This window comes from Macrosteles quadrilineatus, unplaced genomic scaffold (genome assembly GCF_028750875.1).
Source record: "Macrosteles quadrilineatus isolate MER2022 unplaced genomic scaffold, UCM_ALF_1.0 Scaffold_3__2_contigs__length_128488019, whole genome shotgun sequence".
In the NCBI taxonomy this organism is placed as follows: domain Eukaryota; kingdom Metazoa; phylum Arthropoda; class Insecta; order Hemiptera; family Cicadellidae; genus Macrosteles; species Macrosteles quadrilineatus.
This window is the reverse complement of record NW_026542596.1, coordinates 14,848,124-14,871,968: the sequence shown is the minus strand read 5'-3', so window position 1 is coordinate 14,871,968 and position 23,845 is coordinate 14,848,124. Positions and strand designations below refer to the sequence as shown.

Genomic DNA, 23,845 nt, shown 5'->3' with positions numbered 1-23,845 from the left:
ACATGTGCTACTTATCATCATACACTCAGGGATATGCTACTTCTCATTATACATTTCGACATGTGCTACATATCATCATACACTCAGGGATATGCTACTTCTCATCATACATTCCGACATGTGCTACTTCTCATCATACACTCAGGGATATGCTACTCCTCATCATAAACCCCGACATGTGCTACTTCTCATCATACACTCAGGGATATGCTACTCCTCATCATACATTTCGACATGTGCTACATATCATCATACACTCAGGGATATGCTACTCCTCATCATACATTCCGACATGTGCTACTTCTCATCATACACTCAGGGATATGCTACTCCTCATCATACATTTCGACATGTGCTACATATCATCATACACTCAGGGATATGCTACTCCTCATCATACATTTCGACATGTGCTACATATCATCATACACTCAGGGATATGCTACTTCTCATCATACATTCCGACATGTGCTACTTCTCATCATACACTCAGGGATATGCTACTCCTCATCATAAACCCCGACATGTGCTACTTCTCATCATACACTCAGTGATATGTTACTTCTCATCATACACTCCCGGAGATGTGCTACTTCTCTTTATTTAATCCAGCATGCAGTAGACATTCTTCTTCCTATGTAATCAGTTTTCCCTACTTCTCACCATACCCTCATGCATGCACTACTTCTTTCTATACACTTGGTCTTTGATACTTCTCTCCTAGTAATCAAAAAGTTACCGGTCAATTATGATGAAAGTGCTTTGAAGTCCTAACTTTCTATTTAATTTCATATTACAAAATATGTTATGCCTACAATATTCTAGTCGTGAAATATTTGTTGAGGTCAGTATCCGTTGTGTCCTCTATGACTCACTTTAACGATGTAGGACTATCCTTTATCCGCAATTTTCTGTGAACGTGAATTGCCCACACACCGACACATCTCTCTTTCCGACATAGGATAATTATCCAAAAAGACTCTGGCATGTGTTATATTTCCTGCACGCATAAGTAAGGTGTTATTATTTTATCTTTTACACATGCATTGCACCTTATTTCATACAAACTGTGTTACAGGGATGTTTTCCTAAACCAATTTCTAGTTAGTCTTGAAGCTAAGTTCAATGTCAACTACTGTAGATACTTAGTGACATCTGGTAATCTTTTGTTGACTTGACTATATCAGCAACATTGTGTAGGTATTCTGTCAACTCGCTGACAGGTGGCTGCTATATTTAGCCTGGCACCGCTCGCCGACTTTCAGAACATCGCGATAATACCTCAAAAGTTGTCAACCATCAGCAAAGTTATCCATACCATCTTTCAGGTTAATTTCACTATAATGTTTTGCAAATGGATATTATCATCTTGTGCGAGTAATATTTTAACTTAACTAGACCGTGTCTCAAGAAATAATGTTAATGACTGTAAAGTTCTTTTTTCTCCCAATATACCACAACTGTTTTGAATAAAATCCCGTTTATTCACTATTATTTAGGCTATTATATGTAAGGTTAGGTTGGGTCTGTATTATATAATTTTATGTTAGATTAGGTAAAATGAACACTAAGCATAAAAGTTATTAGTGGACTCGTTTGAAAAACAACTTATGCAGTTAAAATGCTTTGTATTGTATTGTGTAGTATAGAATATAAGAAAACACCACAGCACTCAACAGTTACTTGATAGAAATCACTTCTACTATAGTACTAAATAAATTCAGTTACGTTCATGCATTTTGAAATTACTGGTAGCAATTTGTTTTACGTATAATACCATTGACTAATTATATACTGAAGAGAAATCTGCCATTTAAAACACCAGTGAATAAACGAATATAAATAAACGGTATCAGAAATCTGACATATACTTTCTCCCATTAGCCCCCAAAAAAATGAAGAAAAAACTTCTGGAGATACCATGGTTTAGTACCTACATAACAAATTTCATCAAAATCGGACTACAGGTGTGGTCTGTAGCTTTGTACACATCCAGACACACAGACACACACACACACACACACACACAGGCATCACTTCGAAAACCACTTTTTGGGTTCAATGGGACCCATAATGGATATATCCAAAACTCAAACTCGAAAATTTTAACGAAAACAATACTTTCTCCATATACTATGTATAGGGAGGGAAAGTGAAAAAATCAGAGGTATACCTTGCAGGTTTTCACAGTTATTTGGTTTTTCTAGATAAGTCAGTTGGGAAAATGATTGTTGCTACTATAGTATGGTTTCCCTAAGAGTTAAAGATTTCCTTATGAGACAGAAGAAAGCCACTAAATATTGTAGCTATTTTAGCAAAACACATATAAACACTCTACTTACCCTTTTCCTTGTCTTCTTTGCCAGACTTGGTGTCGAAGAGGCCAGTGGTGATGGCCTTACGCTTGAGCAGGTACGCTCTTCGCTTAGGCTTTTGCACCGTGCTCGCCGACACATTATCTACAAACAAGGCATGCACATTAAAACGTCCTTCAAGTACTGTATAGTAATAACGGATTTATATTTTAAGTATCAAACAAACTACTTTAACTTATTTTAAGAATACAGTAATATGATCGGTTATTTTTCACAGTCAGTAGTGGCAGTATAAAACCAAAGCAGTGATGTATTAGGTTTGCATCCCAAACCATCATCTATATACTAACTACAAATAAACGATTTTCACGATTGAGGTGTTATTTCAAATCTTATGATCCAGTGCACATGTGAATGGTAACGATTCAATTATATCTTGAGTTTATTATCAAATATCTAGTGTTCCTTGACAAACTTGGTTTATAACGATGTAAATATGAATTGTGTTCTAACAGCTAATCCTTCAGTTAAATATTTAACCACAGTTAGAAACAGTTTATGAAAATGAATTTTAATATACGATTTTTTATTGCGACCTGGCTGAGGTAGGTAAATCAATTTTCAGTGTTTATATTGTAGATCCAGATCTTTGAAAAGAAAATGGGTTTACATTATTATTTTTACCTTATAATTGAGTTTTGAACCCTAGTTTGCACATGGGTCCAATCGTATTTGTTCATTTAATTGTTGTTATATCAATCAATTATCAATCATTAAGATGGGGACGCCACTTAGGTGCGTATTTTAACCCAAATATGAGTGAAGGATGAGTGTAGAATGGTGTGAGATGATCTGTGTAGCTTTGTTACTGACTAAGATCAACTGTTTCATTAGCCAGGATCATTTATTTAAAGCCCAATGATCAGGAACAGCTGGGTCCAGTTTCGAACCATCAAAAAGCTACTGACTTTTCTCAGGATCGAACCGGCGACCTTTTGATTAGAAGGCGAGCACTATAACCTCTCAGCTACCCAGCCAGTATACTGTATACTGGCACACTCCTTGTTTTTCCGAGGGAGTCGCTCGATGGTCAGGAAGATTTGAGTCACCGATCTTTGAGAATTTAAACAATATTAGCTTGGCCAGTGTATCAGCTACTAAGTGAGTCTAAAGTGTGAACAAATGTATCAAAACCAGGCCTAAAGTATACGTCAGCTACTTCAGCATAACAAACTATAAAATATCACTACCACTGTTGATTTTCATGATCAATCTAAACTGATAAGCCCTATTAGAAATGAAACTTGAAGAATCTCAATCACTAGGGCATAACGTGACTCCTTTCAACCCGAGCTTAAGTTTCACGAACGAGGCAGAGCCGTGGTCGGAAAATGTGGGGGGTTGAAAATCACTTTTCTCCCATGTGGCATGTGGTTAACTATATTTTTTGGCATATTGCAACACTATTTAACAAACTAAGCTAGAAACGAAAATAATTATCATGTCAAGATAACCCATCAAAACTAATGGCAACTTATTTTCAATTTTGCAAATGCAAACCAGCAGTTGTTTGGTAAGTGATTTAATCATTTCATACATTACGATCGTCTTAATGTACAATATACTACCAATATGTCGAGCTGACAAGCATGTAGCAAAAAGCTGCAACCGATTAAATCAATCCATACAAAATTGCGATACATATTGCTTACAATCGAAGTTTACAACAGCTGTCTTTACCGCCACCCCCCTACGGAGTAAGAGCTACTTTAGACAAGCAACGAATGTATTGAAAATGGTTGGTTTTGATGGAGTATGACGAAACAAATTATAACCATATGAATTATAGATTTTAAAAGCCAGACAAACATTCAAGCATCTTATTCCAATGTTCGTGCATAGTATAAAACATTTATTTACCAGAAGGTATCCTAACAGCGACCCCCAAGTTGAGAGCTTGCAGTTTAGCGAGGGCGACTTTTTGAAGGACTCTCCTCTCAATGTCGGACAATTGCAACAACGTCGTGTCCGACAATGTGACAGTCCGTCCAACGCCATTGGTCCACTGACAGTTACCCTGGAACACACACGACAACCAATACAAACTAGACAATTGCAACAATGTCGTGTCCGACAATGTGACAGTCCGTCCAACGCCATTGGTCCACTGACAGTTACCCTGGAACACACACGACAACCAATACAAACTAGACAATTGCAACAACGTAGTGTCCGACAATGTGACAGTCCGTCCAACGCCATTGGTCCACTGACAGTTACCCTGGAACACACACGACAACCAATACAAACTAGACAATTGCAACAATGTCGTGTCCGACAATGTGACAGTCCGTCCAACGCCATTGGTCCACTGACAGTTACCCTGGAACACACACGACAACCAATACAAACTAGACAATTGCAACAACGTAGTGTCCGACAATGTGACAGTCCGTCCAACGCCATTGGTCCACTGACAGTTACCCTGGAACACACACGACAACCAATACAAACTAGACAATTGCAACAACGTCGTGTCCGACAATGTGACAGTCCGTCCAACGCCATTGGTCCACTGGCAGTTACCCTGGAACACACACGACAACCAATACAAACTAGACAATTGCAACAACGTAGTGTCCGACAATGTGACAGTCCGTCCAACGCCATTGGTCCACTGACAGTTACCCTGGAACACACACGACAACCAATACAAACTAGACAATTGCAACAACGTCGTGTCCGACAATGTGACAGTCCGTCCAACGCCATTGGTCCACTGACAGTTACCCTGGAACACACACGACAACCAATACAAACTAGACAATTGCAACAACGTAGTGTCCGACAATGTGACAGTCCGTCCAACGCCATTGGTCCACTGGCAGTTACCCTGGAACACACACGACAACCAATACAAACTAGACAATTGCAACAACGTAGTGTCCGACAATGTGACAGTTCGTCCAACGCCATTGGTCCACTGACAGTTACCCTGGAACACACACGACAACCAATACAAACTAGACAGAAGCGAGAGTTGAATTAGGCACAAGTTCACAACACATTTTGGAGTTTTTTTTCGGTTCAGAAAAATTTTATTCACCGGTCGTTTCATTATTTTTGTTTTGTGGAGTGTGGGAATGGATTAATGTATCTGCAATACTAAGACTGCTTTCAGAGTAAACTAATGATTTTCCACGAGCAAAGCTCGGTCCCCAGGTACTAAGTATTTAATAGGTAATTACCGATGTATCTTAGCATTTAAAACTAGTTAAATGTATTCTTTTTCCATATTATATATTTTTTTAATTGTCTACACAGTGTTAAATTGTCATAATACAATAATAGTATTTTTCATCACTAGGGGCTAAAGTGACTCTTTTTGTCCCGAGGTCAAGTTTTACGATCGAGGCTAAGCCGAGGCCGAGGCTAGAAAATGAGCGAGGGTTAAAAAGTCACTTTTTGCCCGTGTAATAAACTATATTTTTGTCATATTGCATTTTATATCCTTCATGTTGTGTTGTTTTTATATATTTAAAAAATTGGTTTTTCTTTTCCGAGCTCGTTTGGCTCGTCTACCCGACCGATTTTCATGAGTGAGGTCTCAAATTGAAGGTATGCACGCACAGATTTGCCATCAAGCATCGACATATAATTATCTATAGTCTTACTCGGTTTATACGTAAACGAAATTTGCTCTCCATGTATTTCTTAAGGGAGTTAAATTTGGTTTCTCTTTGCCGAGTTCGTTTAGCTCTTCTACCCAACCGATTTTCATGATTGAGGTCTCAAATTGAAGGTATGCACGCACAGATTTGCCATAAAACATCGGCATATAATTATCTATCATCCCACTCGGCTTACACGTAAACAAAATTGCTCCCCATGTTTTCCTATGGGAATTAGATTTGGCTTTTCTTTGCCAAATTCGTTGGGCTCTTCTACCCGACCGATTTTCATGATTGAGGTCTCAAAATGAAGACATGCACGCCAGGTTACCACATCAAGCATCGGTAAATATTTACCTACTGTATTACTCGACAAAAAACATAATTTGATTTATTTTCGGATTCTTACTTCAATTTAATATGTATTTCACAAGTTGTAATTATATAATCCTATATATTTTAGCCTAAGAAGCTCCAGTGAAATACCACCTTTCATTTAAGTTATTAGTTATTCAAATCGGACGAGTTTCAAACAAACACAAGGTGAACAACCAACAAAAAAACTATTTTTATAAGGGTTTTCTATGATTAAAAATCAATACCTCCAGTATTGTTCATGTTTTTCTATATGTTTTAGACTCAAAATGATCAGTAAATTATAGGCTTTAATTTGAGCTATTGATCGTTTAAATCAGTTTAAGCTCAAGATACTGTATTACTCTTTCAAAAATCATAAATTTGATTATTTCTCGGATATTATATTTATTTTAACGCTGCGGAGCAGCATTTGACACCTAGTAATTAATTAACAAACAAAGCTAGAAAATGAAATAATGTTTATGTAAAGATAACCAATAATGGTTAAAACATACCTCGTCAGACAATCCTTAACATGTAAGTAGTGAACATGGAGGTACCTCTGACGAGGTATGTTTTAACCATTATTTGTCATATTTCGCAATCCTGGGGCTATAAAAATGAATTTTAAAGATAACCCCTCAAAACGACTCCCAGGTTGTTTTCAATTCTGCTAATGCAAATAAGTGATTCAATCATTTTAGTCTATTAGGCCTACGATTGTGTTACAGTACATTATATCATCGATATGTCGAGCAATCGACAACAATAGGATAAACCCTTACTTAAAAATCAACCGATAAATAATTTCAATCGATACGATTGCCACAACCAAAATTTAAAACTGTTTACAACAGCTGATTTTTACTCCTTAGAGACTAAAAATGATTTTTACTCCCTAGAGAGTAAAATTTCTACTTCAGACCCTCAACACATGCATTAAAATGGCTGTTTTTGATGCAGTCGCTGGTTCAAAACCGCATGGGATCCACTATGAAACCCTGATGCAATTTGTTAACAATTAATGATTGACTTATGATCGACGTTAGAGAGACGATTCAAAGACCCCTTAAAAAGAGCATAAACATTTCCATTGGAACACATGCACACATAGAAACACACATACACACGAATGGTTTACAAACATAAAAGGTTCCCGATGTAATTACGCTATTGAAGTAACTTCTACCAATGTATATTTTACAGTAATTGTCCAATTCAGTACAAGCTTAGCCATCAGACACACACATGTTATATGGTGTGAATCACGGCATCTCTGTACCAAACTAACATTAAGTGACGATTGATTAACAACAATGACGGCCTTGGATTGTGTGAGACGGTGGGTGTGTTGATAGTTGCAATATTCACAACAAGAGCATGTGACTCACAACGATTGGTACAATCAGGTTGGCAAGGGGCATTTTGCCAGGTGAGGCACAATCAAACTATGACTCTATATGTGCCGAACTCACCATTATCATGACGGTTTTTGCCTATTGAGTTTTACCATTGACCTTTTAAGGGGGGTAATGTACCCAAAAATACTTTTTCTTTATAAATGGCCTAAAAATTTTTATTTATTGATTAAAATGTATCCCAGTGTAAAAATTAAAAAAAATATGAGCCCCCCCCCTTTCTCTTTCGGGCGAAGGGGGGGGGGGATTAAAAAACATACGTTTACGTTTTACAGCATAACTCCTTTTGTATAGCACGTATTCCAATTTTTTAAACTTTGTTTCAAAGCTAATAAATAGCCTTACAAACTGTAGCATGGCTTTTGATATGCTTTTAAAAATATATATGGGACATTTTATTTTAACTTTTTGACGAATTCCGTTTATTTTTTTTATTTAAAAAAATATGTAAGGAATATGGTTAACAATATGTAAATTTCCATGCTACTGTTTGTGCACAATATATTGAAGAACATATGTACAAAATTTGACTTCTCTAGCTAAAAAAAATAAAAAAAACTATGCTGTAAAACGTGAAGGTAAACAGTAAAAAAGAAATATGCGGGAAATAACAAAAACACTTTGCTTCGAATAGGCGCCTGAAGCAGAAAACCCAGCTGTGGATGCTTATGATATTTAGCCTAAAAAACTATTTTCAATATTAAAAATGCAAAACTAATGCTTGATACAGACTCTTAAATATTTTAAGAAAAAAAATTTTTTATGAAGTTTTTTGGTTACATTGCTTCCAAAATAGGCGCCTGAAGCAGAAAAGCCAGCTGTGCGTGCTTATGAAATTTAATCCAAAAAACACATTTTGAATATTAAAAAACCAAAATCAATGCTTGATACTTGTTCCTAAATTGTTTAAGAAACATAAAAATAAATAAAATACTTTTTTTTTATTAAAATTTTTGGGTACATTGCCCCCTTAATACAAAACAAGACATCCCAATTTTGAGGACCAACTGCAGTCAATTTTGTATTAAAGGATATTTTGGCTGAACAAACTAATCACAGATTGTACCATAATTAGAAATCAGTTGTTTCCCTTAGTTTCCGTAGCAGCTTATGTGACATAAAAGAAGCTAATGTTTTACTTTGGCTATGTTAAAATGCTAGTGAATAAATAAAAAATTCTATGAGTTTTGTAATGAAGAAAATAATTATTTTTTGTAGTGTAGCGAAAAGCAACGTTCAAAACACGATTGAAAGTGGGTCTATACAAATTCTTGCCAATTTAAGTGCTCGATAAATCTCGCACTTCAAACTTGGTCTCAAATACTCTTGATATGAAATATACTATTTCGTTGCACTACTAAGAAATTACGACATGTTTTCGTTACAAGTTTATCACCTGCGAAAATTCACAATTACATTGTTTCATACGGAATAAGATTGTTTACTATGCGAAAGTAATGTTTACTATCTTTCTTGGATTTTGCCGACAAGCACTAACAAAGATTTGTTATTGTTATGTCAACTGTTTCAATTTTCTGCAGCCAAAACTGTACAACCAAAGTAAATATTCATTTAAAATTGAATTCAGTCCATTGCATGGCGTAACCTAAAAATGCTATCAGTTTTGTAATGTTCCTAACTGTAATAATAAAAAGGACTTTACCTACGACCGTTTTTTAAAGTAGCCATTTCAGTTCAGTTCTTAGAATTGAAAAGTTTCACTTAACAGCTGTTTACTTTCATATCAGCATAGTTTCATTTCATATCAGCATAGTTTTTCTCATATCAACACGGGTAACGGACCAATGAGGTTCAAGGATTGAGAGAAAAGAAGTACAATTGTAATACTTCGAACGTCAACTAATAAGCTGATCAGCTGATCAGTTGACAATTTTAATTGTTGATCCGGCTTGTTCCTGTTGATACTCGCGTATTCTTAACCTAAGTTTGTGGAAGTTAAAGGAAGGTAGATTAAACTGATTTAATAATGTCAGTTAGTGAAAGTGAAGTTGACGAGATGGAAATGAGAGAACAAACTGTTTATAGTATTCTATAATATTCGATGCTGAGATCTAACTGTAAATTAACTGTTTCACTATAATCATTCAGTTGTCAAAAACAAAATGCAAAATTTTCCTAATTGTACCTGATGCAGTATTTATGGTAAGAATGCTGCTAGCAGAACACATTCCCTGAAAAAGGTAACGTATTTTTTTACGAAGTTTTACAAACACGTAATTACATGAAATCAGCTGATTATGCAATAAGTCGTTGCATCACTTTCCTTTCATTGGCACTGACAATAAACGAAAACATAACCTCTCTAAGAAGTAATGAGTAGTGATTTTTAGTAATTAAAATCCAGATTGTTAGTAATTAAAAAACCGTCGTAGGTAAAGTAGTGTACGCAACTCGCGTTAATAGTCTTTACGCAATCGTTGCGTAAACTACTATTCTAGTTTGTACTGTGTATACATTTTTAAGATGCCTAAGAGCGGATTTGAAATAAACTTCAATAAAGAGCGCTATTATTGTAAGGCAAAGAGGATGCACTTTTGCATGATTCTACAGTTGACTCGATTTAGTTTTTTAACTCCGTCGCGAAGCTAAAATAGGCAACTTTACGGGATGAACCAAATTAATTTTCATACAGGTATTTAATGCATAGGATGTTTGTAAGAAAACTATAAAATTCCTTTATACATGATCAGATTGAAATCTTTTACAATAGTTGTTTGATAACAATTCTGTTCATTTTGTTGTTGTATAATTGTTCAGTAGATTAATGCTAAAGCATCACAAACGGTTTAAAACATAACGGAAATAACGGCAAACAATAAATCAGGTTTCAGCCTATAATAATGGCTACCTCAACGTACATTAATTACTGAGTTAGGCTACGTGCCATAGTGAAACACATTCTCACACTTTGATAAAAAAAACTTTGATAAATTGGCATACGTTTTACTTCCTGGCATTTGTTTGTTTCCAAAAGCTTCAATTTCGGTTAGAAATACGTTTGCTAGAGTGAGCTAGCAACGTGTTGAAAATCGTGTAGCTCAATTATGATGGTGAAAGTGTTGTGCTTAAAACTAATAACAACAATCTTCATCCCAAACCAACTAACATCAATCGTGAGGTTTTAAATTAACTGGCGTAATAAAATACCCGTTAAAAATCTGTGATCCGAGTTTAGGTCAGCGACCAAGGTTTCACACAGACAAACAGACAGTACTATAGGTATTTAACCTTTTATTAGTAAAATACGTGATCCAGAGGCTAAACATGTTAAAATGTGAAAAAGTAAGGTCACCGTAGAAATGACGAGCGACCTCAAACACGTTTGCGGAAATTGAATGCATTAACATCCAATTACCGTAGAAATAACAGTTTCATGGTGCATTAAAATATGGATGGTTTTAATTAAATAAAAAATATGTTAGTTAACTAAGACACTTTGTTGCTTATTAATATTGATGAAAAACGTACGCAATGGTGTCTTAGATAACTTAGTTGTAACTTATTTATTATTAACAGTGTTTACCTATCAACAATTACCAAATTTTACCTCCATTTAGCTACAAACTTTTCATTTACTTAAAACATTAAATAGAATAATTGGTTAAGCAAAGTGTTGAATTATGGTAATTAAAAAGCCACAAAATACACGAGGGTAGGCGAGGAATTCGTTGGCAGACTCAGCTGGCCAAGAAATATGAACCGGAACGGAACACGGTGGGTCCGCATCTTCTGAACATCTCTCTGAACACACTTGTTTGTGAAATGTTTGGCTGGGCATAAGAAATATTATTCGATGGACTGCAAAGCTCAGTTGACAATGTTTTGCTCAACAATACTAATTAATTAAAGGGGCAACGTAATGATTTAAAAATACAGGGTTATTACAAATGATGTTCCTGATTTTGATTATAAATATTACTGGGTTAATTTGTTTCAAGACTATTTTAGTTGGTACCATTGGAAAGAAAAACTCACAAAGTTTCATTTACATTGGTTTGGGTGCATATCAGCTGTTTGTCAAGTCAATTGTTGTAAGTGTAGTGTAATGGCTGAATTTGAAGGCAGGAAAGCTTTTTGACAGTTGGAATATTACATTAACCAGTCTGTTATCAGTGTGCAACGACACTTTAGAACCAGGTTTAACGATTATCCTCCTAGTAACCACTATATTGGCAAGTGAAACTTGAAGTTTAAGAGAAATGGCTGCATTTGAATGTTACTTGTAGTAGGGCTGAGCTTAACAATGTGCTGCCTGAGATATGGAACGAGCTCGGTGGTCCGAAAAATGACACACCCCTGAACTGGCCTACAAGATCTCCGGAAATCACCCCCTGATTTTTTTCTTGTGGGGATACATCAAAGATAAGGCGTACACACCACCCAGCAACGGATTACCAATGCAATCGAAACAATAGACCTAGACACACATTTCAAAGTCTAGCAAGAGCTTGAGTACATTATTGACATCTGTCGTACCACAAGGGGTTCCCGTATCAAGCATTTACAGTTCTGTGTATCTGTGTCGAAACTTTTTGAGTTTTTCAAAAGTTGTAACCATTTTATTTCTTTGTATAACAAATAAAACTATATTTTATGTATGTATGAAATCATGAACATCATTTGTGTATTAAGTATGGAATTTATTTCCCAGAATTTTAAATTAAGAGGCATAACTGATGACTATTTATCAATTACACTTCCCAGCTGCCTGATTATTGGGCTTTGAATAAATGGTCTTGGTTAAAGAAAAGACTTATCTTAGTCAGTAACATGGCTACAATGACATCAGACTTTATTCTACCCTTAACTCATATTTGGGTTAAAATACGCACTCTATGTGGCGTTCCCATCTCAGATTGGAATTACAATAATTCAATGTTAATAATACTGTAGTGGAAATCATCAGCTGTTTTATGGTTGACCACGGACAATAACTATCACGGATTGGTAAAACAAAAATTTGAGATTAACGAAATAAGTTTTCAAAGAGCAGTTCTTTAAGTTCTAGGATCTCTCCCCACTTGCAAACATGATTAGATTCTATATTTCAAATGTTATCAAACTTGTGTTTTACCAATGAAGGATAGTGTCCGTAATAATCCTTAAGAAACAGAAAACATTAATGTAAGAGTTTCGTGTATTATCTATTTTTCACTGTTGGAAATTGTATAAAATAAGGCTAATAGAAAATTTGAACCACTATACAACGGTATCTTTGTAATTCGAAATACCGCGACAGTGTCATCAACTAAAAATAAAAGATACCGGTAATCCAGGTGCCATATATAACTTTCGGTTATTTTGTTTCAACTACAATATTTTGCGTTTGGAAAGGACTATAAACCGTTAAAATTCTATATCTCTTCCTCGAAGCAAATTATATAAGTAACTAGCTGATGTACCCGTGCTTTGCAACGGAAAGAGGACACAAAATAGAAACATTTTGATCTTTACATTTGTTGTATAAAAAAGTTACACATCCACTAACGCTTTTAGAAAGAAAATTCAGCTGCACTTAAGCACATTGACATAAATAAAAAAAATCCAAAATGAAGCTTATATTAAATTTAATAGTACTGCACCCTGTTGGTAAACCTCATAACTTGTTAATGCTATTTAATATCATAGAACCAACTAAAACAGCTTACAAAATGCTTTTATTCCTTTGAAATATGAATACTCATAAGGTTAACGTGGGAAACTCCAGAGCCACTGGGGCGGAGCCCAAAAGGACTTTTGAGATAAGAATGCGTCTGTATGTTAATCGGGAATGTGAGCTATCATCACACCAATTTTAGCCCAATCCGACCAGTATTTTTTGCGTTTACTTGTCACAAACATACATCCATACATCCAAACTTTCTCTTCTCATTTATAATAGTAGGATAATGACCCTAATCACAAAGTACATAGGTTTGCAAAGTAAATGTACCAACACCAAAACACATTAATATATTTTTTCATAAGTTTTATTTTTAGTTTTAAAACATTTAATTCCACCCCCCCCCCCACACATACACAACTTTGTGTGTTTTGTGTAGAAACTATTGTACCTCAATTTATAGCAGGAGCTCAAGATTGACTACTTGAGGGGTTTCAAGGAATGTACGTCGTATGTTTTGTTAGCGGATCTCCCATATAGGGAATAAGCTATTACCTTTGGTCTCATGTTAAGACCTGGACCCGGGCCCGATTTACTTTTTCGTTATGAGGTCCCCAGAGGCCAAAACACCATTTGCTCAAATTTATATGGGGTGGTGAAAAGTACCGAGACGGTTTAATATTTTTTAACCATTACAGTTGGAGCTATACAAGTTGGTACGCTGTTACTGGGCATACTGGAATATAGGAACTTCATCAGGCTGTCAAGGACATCAAATTTCGTTCCAGAGGAAGTCGTTAAGGTTAAAATGGAAATCCATCGATGTCATATATTTAGCAGACAAACGAAAACACGGACAATTAAACATTACAAAAACGCCGGTACCGGGAAACACGATACGCACGGAGGGCAGGTCTAGACTCAACTTTGGACTGCCCTCCGTGATCCGGAGGCTAACAACATGAAATCTTAAATGTAACCATATCAAATTAAAGGTCTTTGTTAGTAAAATACAATGCCGCAAACCCGAACTCGAACGAACAACCAAGTCTAAAATTACAGCCATTCAAAGATGTGTTGAATTTGCAACGTTACAAGCTACGTCCTCAGGGGACCGCCCACTAGAATTGGGAAAATCAAAAACGTATGCATAAGTTGATATGCAAAATGCAAAAATGGAAGCCGTTCAAAGAATCGAAATGGTAGATTCAAGAAATCTTTGAACGGCTGCAATTTTGACTCTGTTGTCCATTTGAGTTCAAATTTGCGGTATTGTATTATACTAGTAAAGACCTTTAATTTGGTGTACTTATCAATGTATTTTCCTATATTTAAGATTTTCTTCCGACTCCTTGTGGGCCTCCTGAAGTGGTAGCGGTTCATTGAATTTTTAGTAAAATAGTGATTTATGCCTAGTAACAGTGTACCAACTTGTATATCTATCTCCATCTGTAACGGTTAAAAAAACTACTAAGCCGTCCCGGAACTTTTCACCACCCTGTATTATGTGTGTGTGTATCCGTTAGCACGATAACTCGAGCAAAAATGATCCAATTAAGTTGAAATTATTTGGTGTAAACCTACTTTTATTCGAACGAGTTCGCGAACCAGCGTGATCGGACTATAGGAACGGGAATTTATGGGGTAAAAATGGGGTTTTCCCAAATTTGACGGTAAAAACATAAAATTAGCAATTTATTTCTTAACCGTTTTGTAGAGCTCAAAAAACAAATAATTTAGTATATTGAAGTGCAGTCATGCCCTTAATCGTTAAGAAGAAAACTCAACTGTTGTAGTTCAATTGGATAAATATATTTTGATCAAATATAGAAAATGTATTTATTTCATATTATACCAAACTATTAACATAATGATTTAACTATAAAAACAATATATTACCTACCCTGTAACAGCAAACCTAGGTACTCGGTTAAACTAATGTTATTTAATCACGGGATAAATATGACATTTTTAAGGAGATTAGTGAAAATCCTTTTTTTTTTATTTTAGTGAAAATCCATTAAGGCGAATGGAAATTCGCTTGGTCTGCGGGTTTGCCGCGGCGGGAGTATTTAACATTGGTACTACCTTGTAGCAATAAGTCTATCACCATTTGGCATTAACCATAACAACAAGTTCATCCAAATACATACTTTCTAACTTTGGATAATGATAGTAGATTTTAAAAACATATTAAAATTTTGCAAAATCTGAAGCTGTTTACGAGTATAGTATTTATAATCAAATTACATTAGAATGTGTTTGATGTTGACTTAATGTTTTGCTGTTATTATGGTCACTTTTAGTTACAATGCCAGAGTAGTTGTAATAGTTTATCGTAGAAGTTGATGAGTAGTAATATTAAATATTAGTTTATTATTAAGTGATAGAAGTTCATTGTATGTTTATGAAGTTGAAGCCGGTTTTATAATGAAAACTAAAGCTGTTAAATAGAGCCTCAACAGCATGCGCTGTATAAGCTACCGACTCAAAAAGTCAAAATGATACGCCAACTTATTTCAAACTAACGCATAGTTTTTATCACAAAACTATTTCAGTAACGAAAGCAAGGGAGAAAATAGAATTATAGACTGAAGCTCTCTCTCTGTGAGTGGCTCATTGAAAATTGTTATTTTTAAATAAAAGAATTTGTGACAACTTGATACAGTAACAAGTCTTAACTTATTGTCCGTTTGAGCGTCGATTGATTTTGTCGGATGGAAAACTCAACAACATGACATGTTGTGATGTTTTATTTTGTGTGAGCTCACTAGACAAATTTTGGTACTTTCCTGTTAAAGGGAACATTCATTATTATCGATGATTTTTTTCTCGATATATCGATATTAACAAATTGAAACATATCAGCTGACAACTACGATGAATATTGTTCAGTATCAACAAACAATAATGAAATGAAACTATTATAAAAAAAATACCTAACATAACTAACCAAACTTGCTGTGTAACATTTAAAAATTCCGTGTTTAACTTGCCTTTTCTATTATCAAACGGAATTTTTAAATGGTACAGCAAGTTTGGTTGGTTATGTTAGGTTAGCTTAGAACAGTTTAATTTCTTAATCCATGTAATAAACTATTTTAGCCTAAACAAGGTCAGTTGTCAACTTGTAATGGATCGGAAAAAATATCGATATATCGAGAAAAAAATCATCGATAATAAAGAATGTTCCCTTTAACAGGAAAATACCCAAATTTTTGTCCAAGTAAGCCATAATATGTTAAACCTTTTACTGTAGACCCATTTCAAGAAACAACTGTAATGACTATGGTGTTTTACACTTTTAACTATACAATTCATATTATACAGGCATTAGCTTTACGCTTTTAAACATAGCATGTAAACATTACTTTTAAACCTAACTAATAGGAGTCATTATTGGCTTAGTCTGAAAAACTGCATTCTAATGAATTTAATTTACGTTTAGTGTTTAGTGTGTAAGAGCAAATTGTTGGTGCATTACATTGTTTTAAATACTTCTTCAATTTGACAACACTGTAATATGGTTATTGTTTTAAAGCAAATGGTCATGTCAAATACTTTAACAAACCTCACCATAAGTGTAGATAAACTGAAAAATATTGATGCAATGTACAATTTATAATTTTATGAGCTAGATAAAACTGTTTTAGTACGTGTTTTAAACTGAAATGAAATGAGATGAAATGAAATGAAATGAGATGAAATGAGATGAAATGAGATGAAATGAGATGAAATGAGATGAAATGAGATGAAATGAGATGAAATGAGATGAAATGAGATGAAATGAGATGAAATGAGATGAAATGAGATGAAATGAGATGAAATGAGATGAAATGAGATGAAATGAGATGAAATGAGATGAAATGAGATGAAATGAGATGAAATGAAATGAAATATTATTTATTTATACAGGCAAAATTTCAGGCTACATGGCCCTTTCTTTCACTTAACCTGTCATAAATATAACACACATATTTTTACAATTACATAAATATACAACAAAACAAAATTTACTGTTTGATGATGTTTTTGTTGTGTTCTCATGGTTCAAGGTAGCCTATGTTTTTTAGAACTTTACGGGTAAAAATATAACACTAATTAAATAAAAACCAAGGGGTGGTTAAAAAAATGTGTGGCACTTGAGCATTCCATCTTTATTATGATACTACCCAAGCAGTAGTTTACAATTGTACAACCAAGCAAAAGTTTACTTAACTTATAGGCAGTGAAATAAACCCACGAGAATTTTGGTTTGCCATTTATAATAATTTACTTAAACTATTTTTCTAAATATATTTTCAAAGCTGGTTTTGTAAAATATATCCATTGAATAAATTTCTAACCTAAAAAACTATCTAACATATAACCATAGATAAAACGCACATTTTTTATTTCAGCTGCAGTTTTTCTAATACGAACAAAATTAGAGTTAAAATTATTTTTTTTATTTTTTATTATAAAACTTAAGTATTATAACCTAACCTAACCAACCAAACCTGCTGATAATAAAAAATCGAATTAAGGTTTATTAATCGAAAAATAGTTCTGTTCTTAAAATAAAACTATAAATGCCTTAAATTCTAACGAAAGATGTACAGTTAAGTAGTATGTAATCGCATTCCAAGCAAAATCTTTGACAGTGTCACCGATGTGATTCGCTATGGTTACAAACACCGTTGGCTACCCTTCCTCAGTCAATAGAATGCTCTCATTTTGTCCGTATTAAAAAACCACAGCTGTAATAAAAATGTGCAGATAAAATATACTTCCTTGGTAGATTTCCCATCCTTATGGAACAGCTGGAGCCAATTTTATCTTTAGTTCTGTCCGGTGCACTAAAGAGGTCGTGTTAATTCGTTTCTTGTTATTTCAGGCTTTTAAAACCCCGTTTAACCTAATAAAACGATACAATCATAAACAATAACTCACCTTCTAGTTATGTAACCTAACAGTAAAGCATAAATCATTAAGTTAACTCTAAAAAGATAAAAACAAAATTTCGTCGACACCAGTGTCACCGGACAAGAATTAGACACGAAAAACGAGCTTAAAAATTTACAATGGGATGGGAAGTCTACTTGTGTTGGTTAGTCTATGCTATAACTAACATAGCAAACCAATATCTTACGCTAATATTTTAGGCCCTCCCGCTATTTTGCAATTGAAGTGTCAACTATGGTCTAACTACATTGTAAAGTTGGCTAGTCATAGAATCAGTTCTTGGATTGTTGTTTAAACAAAACTATTATAAAATACATTAAAAAAAAAATAATTTTAATACTTAGTCCTACTGAAAACAAAAACATTAAGTTTAAAAGCTTTCTTGATAGGAAATGGTAGTTTACGCAACGATGGCGTAAAAATGGCGTTAACGACACGAGTAGAAAATTTAAGGTACGAGCCTTGGCGAGTGGCATAAAAACGTCTACGGGTGTCGTTAACAATATTTACGCGAGTTGCGTACACTACTTTACCTACGACCGGTATTTAATTACCAATCATTACTACTCAAAACTTCTAAAAGAGGTTATGTTTTCGTTTATAACCTCTCATTGCCACTGACATTGATGCAACGACTCATTGTACCAATCTTAGTTGATGTTCAAAGCATTACAATTTTACTTCTTCTCTCTCGATCCTTGAACCTCATTGGTCTGTTACCCGTGTTGTTAAGTAAAACTATGCTGTTATATAAGTAAACAATGATGTTATGTGAAACTTTTAAATTCTAAGAACTGAACTGAAACGGTTACTTTAAAACACGGTCTTAGGTAAAAAATAACCATATTTATAATTAATTTAAACTGTATCCATATTTGCATAGGCGGTTATCTAGTTATGCATTATGCAAAACAACAGAGAAACAAACTTTTATTTTATTAGAATTCTTGTGAAAAATTAACTTATGAAAAGAGAATAAAGAATCTTATTTTGGAATAAACACTCAATGTTAATGCACCGTAGAATAGAATGTATATTATCATAGATAAACCTACTCCCTTAGTAGATTTCTAATCCTTATGCTGAAGAAAATTATATTGTTAGTTCTGTACGGTGTACTGCAGAATTCGTGTTAACAATTTATTTATTGTTATTTCAGTAATTTAAAACCTCGTTTAAGCAAATAATACGATCCAATCACATAAGAAAACTCTTCTAGTTATATAACCAAACAGTAAAGCACAAATCAATAAATTAAACCTAAAATAATAGAAAAAAATTTCGTCGACACTAGCGCCCAGTCCGTGCAAGAACAAGGTACGAAAAACGAGCTTCAAAATTTCCAATTGGGTTGAGAAGTCTACTTGTGTTGGTTAGTCTATATTATTATGTAGAAGCGTTAAACAAAACCAAGCCCTTCCGTAATACAGAGTAATAAAAGTTTCATTAGCATTGTTGACAAAAGTGTTTCTAAAGACTACGGAAATCTTTTATTATAACTACTACCAAACTTATTTTCTTCAAACAACTCACTCCTAGCACTATCAACTTATACGAAATACACACACTCAATTTTAAACATTACATTACATTTTTTGTGTCCTTGAAATTACATTATTTAATGCCATAATACTATTAATTAGTAATACACTTTTAACTCATGCCATTACTCGAAGTAAAGCCAAGATGTTAGAACACAACACTCTAAAGACACCTCGGTTACCTGAGGAGTCCAGGCAGAGGTTGGAGATGTCACCCTCGTCTGACTCTTGGACCTCGACTTCCAGATCTTCTTGACGACCACGCTGGAGGTGGACTTGGACTTCTGCATGGCACCAGGCACTGCGGACACAGAGGAGTTGTTACGAGATTTTTGGTGCAACAGGTTCGACAAGAACGTTTGACCCGTTTGTAAAATTCCCGAGGGCGATTTTGTGGGTGGAATTGGAGTTTGAGGAGGAGAGGAGAGGTCTTCCACTCCGGTGTCCACGCTGCTTCTGGAGCTAGTGATCCTGGAGCTGAAATGCTCTTCGGTCGGGCTGGTCGTTTCGTACAATTTGTCTTCCAGCTTTAACTCCTTTAACGCCACCACCCAAGACTCTTCCGTTTGACTTCCTTTGTCGAGACCGTCGTCGTCTCCAATCTGCGTTATTTCACCCTTGGGTCTTATGTTTCTAATGTTTTGATCGTAATTCACTCTTTTGAACCTGTCTGCTTTGTCCGAGTCCACACTTTTCTTCCTCGCCATCCGGAGATATCGCTTTATTGTGTCTCCTACTGAAGGTGAAACGTCGTCGTTATCCGTCACACTACTTCTCCTCGTGTATGGTTTTGGCTTTGGTTTATCCTCTTCCACTTTCTGTTCGGCTTCTTTAGCTAGTTTTAACCTTTTTAACTCGTCTTGTATAGCCACTAAGACACTGGCAGGTATGGCTTCTGTTTGCGTCGCGAACGTCTTTACCGGAGGTTCAATGTCAGGTTTAATCTGTATCAGTGGAGGAGGTGATGTTTCACTCGTCACTTCTTGTCTCGAGTCTGAGGATCCAACCTCTTCGTCGGCGTCCTCCTCTCGCAAGTCCTGGTACAGGAAGGACCTCTCACCCCCTCTGGGTTTCCACTGTCGTCTAACTGCTGTCGCACTATAACCCGCACCAACACTTTCACCACTGCTACGGCCACTTTTGAACCCTCGCGCTTTTCTCAAATCGAAATACAACCCCTCGAGTGATTTCCTATCTGTTAAAATATCACTGATAACCTTTTCCCTGTTAGTTGATTTTCCGAAGTATCTCCTTAAAGTTTCTAAAAGCATTTTCTGCGTGTTATCACCTTCGAAGTGGACGCTCGTCGGCCTGGGAGTTCGAGCTCGCTCCTCCGCAGCCAATCTCTCGATGCTGTCCAAATGTTCTCGAAGTTTTTCTAGTAGCTCTTCGTGGTTAAACGAAGATCTCAAGGTACTAGGACTCTTTGAATCGGAAGGTTTTTCATTCAGGTACATTTCAAGCGTTTCTAAAAGTAAGTTGCTCTCTTCCTCGGGAGACGATACTGTACTTTGAGGCTGTGAGGTATTGGAAATTCCAAGGAGGAAATCTTCTTTCAATTTTTTTAGATCGAGTTTACTGCCTAACTTACGTGCTTGTTGAGGAGTCAACCTCGCAGTGGCACCTTTCTTGATATCCTCAGCCTCATCGGCAGAACTAGTTTTGTCACGACAACTACCACCGATCTTTTTTCTGCCTCCTCTCGATCTTCCGCGATGGCGGATCCCCAGAGCTCCCGGGTAAGACTGCTTCCTCCACAGCAAAAACCTCGGTTCCTTGTGGCACACTTCCTGGAAGTAAGCCTCGATCCTTGGAACATCCTCGGGCCTGTTCTGGAGTCCCTCCGGGATGAGTCTTCTCCCAGCGTCCGCCATGTATCTCCAGGTTTTGCGGGTGAGGAGCCATCTTTCCCTCTTCGGCCGACTTCTCTTCTTCTCCGGTGTCTCTTTAGAACCTCCCGGACTGACGTCGGGCCGTGGTTTACCCATGTCCTCCAGCTTTGGGTCTACACTAGTACTACTGTTACTACTGGTCTTGGTGTACTTGGGTCTACGGGGACGGTCCGCCATGGTATCGCGCTAGGTTACATGACGGCCGACGCTGACCACGACGCTGCTATTCCCGCGTCGCGGCTCGCGTAGCACTGAGCTCTCGTCGCGACGCCGCAGCCGCCGCCGCCGCCGTGCCAACTCGCGGACATCTACTATTGTTTTATGCCGCGCCTATTCTTGGATTATTGTTATTTTCGCTGTACCTATGTTTTGCCAGTATTTTACAGTCCGGCATTTGGGACGATATGTCTCGAATGATGATACTACGCCACTGCGTCATGGATTGACGGAAGTTCGCCGAGAATAAATAGCTCGACAAAAAATATCGTAGGTAAATAAAACCGGAGCGTCGTTAATTGTGTCGCCCACTCCCGAGGATCTGAAATGTCTCTTTGTAGTTTTAATGGACATCGCTAATGACTTAAGATTTTTTATCAACCCGAGTCGATCGTCCCTTATATCGTCACAGCTGTGATGAAACTAAATACTTATTTACTCTGGATATCCATTAGTTACTGGACTGTCTGCATGAAAACAGGTATACAGGGTGGCTGATAAGTAACTTGCACCCTTCCCTTAACTTTTCAACCATTTTAGATATTTGAAATCTGTTTGTATCAACCTTCTAAGCTATGAGGGGCTAGAATAATTATGGTCAATTTTGAAAACTTTGCCCTTAGGGGTAGCGGGGGTAGGGGGTAGCTCAAGATTTTCAAAGACAAGTATAGTCGAGTTTGGTATCATTTTACAGGTCTTGACAAAACAAAACAATGGACATAAAGAAAACCAAAATCGGCCCACTAATAACAAAACGGCGCCCTAAAACGTTTAATATCCTCTTTACGAGGCTTTCTCTTCGCGATAAGGTTTCCCAGCGCAGGACACGTCATGGTGGGAGGCTTCACCGCCCAAGAGTTTCTCTAGAGCTTGGGAGGAAGAGCTTCTAATATTTTGGTTCCTCGTTGTACAATGGTCTACCCGACGGCCTGAAGGTTGTTGCATCTAGCAAAACATTTAAAGAAAACTTAAAGATATCTTTAAAAAAAAATTGTAATTATTGTCTAGGTGTATAACGGCCAAATTGTTAGGTTATTATGTAAACAAATTTCAAATTGCTATGTATAATTAATTGATTGTTGAATTAGATATTTAGCGTACTGACGAAAGTTGTTCTGAAAAGCTGGTGTACCAGAGAAACGCTTAATAAAGACATTTTTATTTATTTATTTATTTATATCCAAATAATCATGAGGATGGCTGAAAATTAACTTGCACACCCTTTAACGTTTTAGCTATTCGGGATATTTGAAATTGGTTTGCAGCAACTTGTTTGGATAAAAAGAGCTACAATAATTATGATCAGTTTTGAAAATTTTGCCCTTAGGGGTAGCGGGGGTAGGGGGTTGCTCAAGATTTTCAAACGACAAGTATAGTCGAGTTTGGTATCATTTTACAGCTCTTGACGAAACATAACAATTAGCATAAATAAAATAGAAATCGGACCATTGATAACAAAATGACAGCTAAAAATGATTAAGACAATGGTTATTAGAACTAATTTTGAAATGCCATTTTGTTATTAATGGTCCTATTTCTATTTTCTTTTTGTTAATTGTTATGTTTTGTCAAGAGCTGTAAAATGATACCAAAGTCGACTATACTTGTAATTTGAAAATCTTGAGCAACCCCCTACCCCCGCTACCCCCTAAGGGCAAAATTTTCAAAACTGATCATAATTATTGTAGCCCCTCATAGCTTAGAAGGTTGCCACAAACAGATTTCAAGTATCTAAAATGGTTGAAAAGTTAAGGGGGGTGTAAGTTACATTTCAGCCACCCTGTATTATAAAGTAAGTCTAAGCCTTCACCAATTGCTTTGCAATTCTGTTGCAAGGATCTGTTTGTACATGTTTGTTTTTCTACTCT

General features: G+C 35.9%; 1 protein-coding gene across 1 annotated transcript in view; it reads right to left on the bottom strand.

Moving 5' to 3' along the window:
• LOC128990719 (uncharacterized) overlaps positions 1–22,024 on the bottom strand; it is a 48,315-nt gene extending 26,291 nt beyond the window's left edge. The window contains exons 1-3 of the mRNA XM_054413253.1: positions 20,052–22,024; positions 4,236–4,392; positions 2,343–2,459 (exon numbers count right to left, since the gene is read on the bottom strand). Of these exons, the coding sequence (XP_054269228.1) occupies positions 2,343–2,459; positions 4,236–4,392; positions 20,052–21,938 (2,161 nt within the window). The 5' untranslated portion in view covers positions 21,939–22,024. The remainder of the gene's footprint in view (positions 1–2,342; positions 2,460–4,235; positions 4,393–20,051) is intronic.
• Between the last annotated feature and the right edge of the window lie 1,821 nt (positions 22,025–23,845).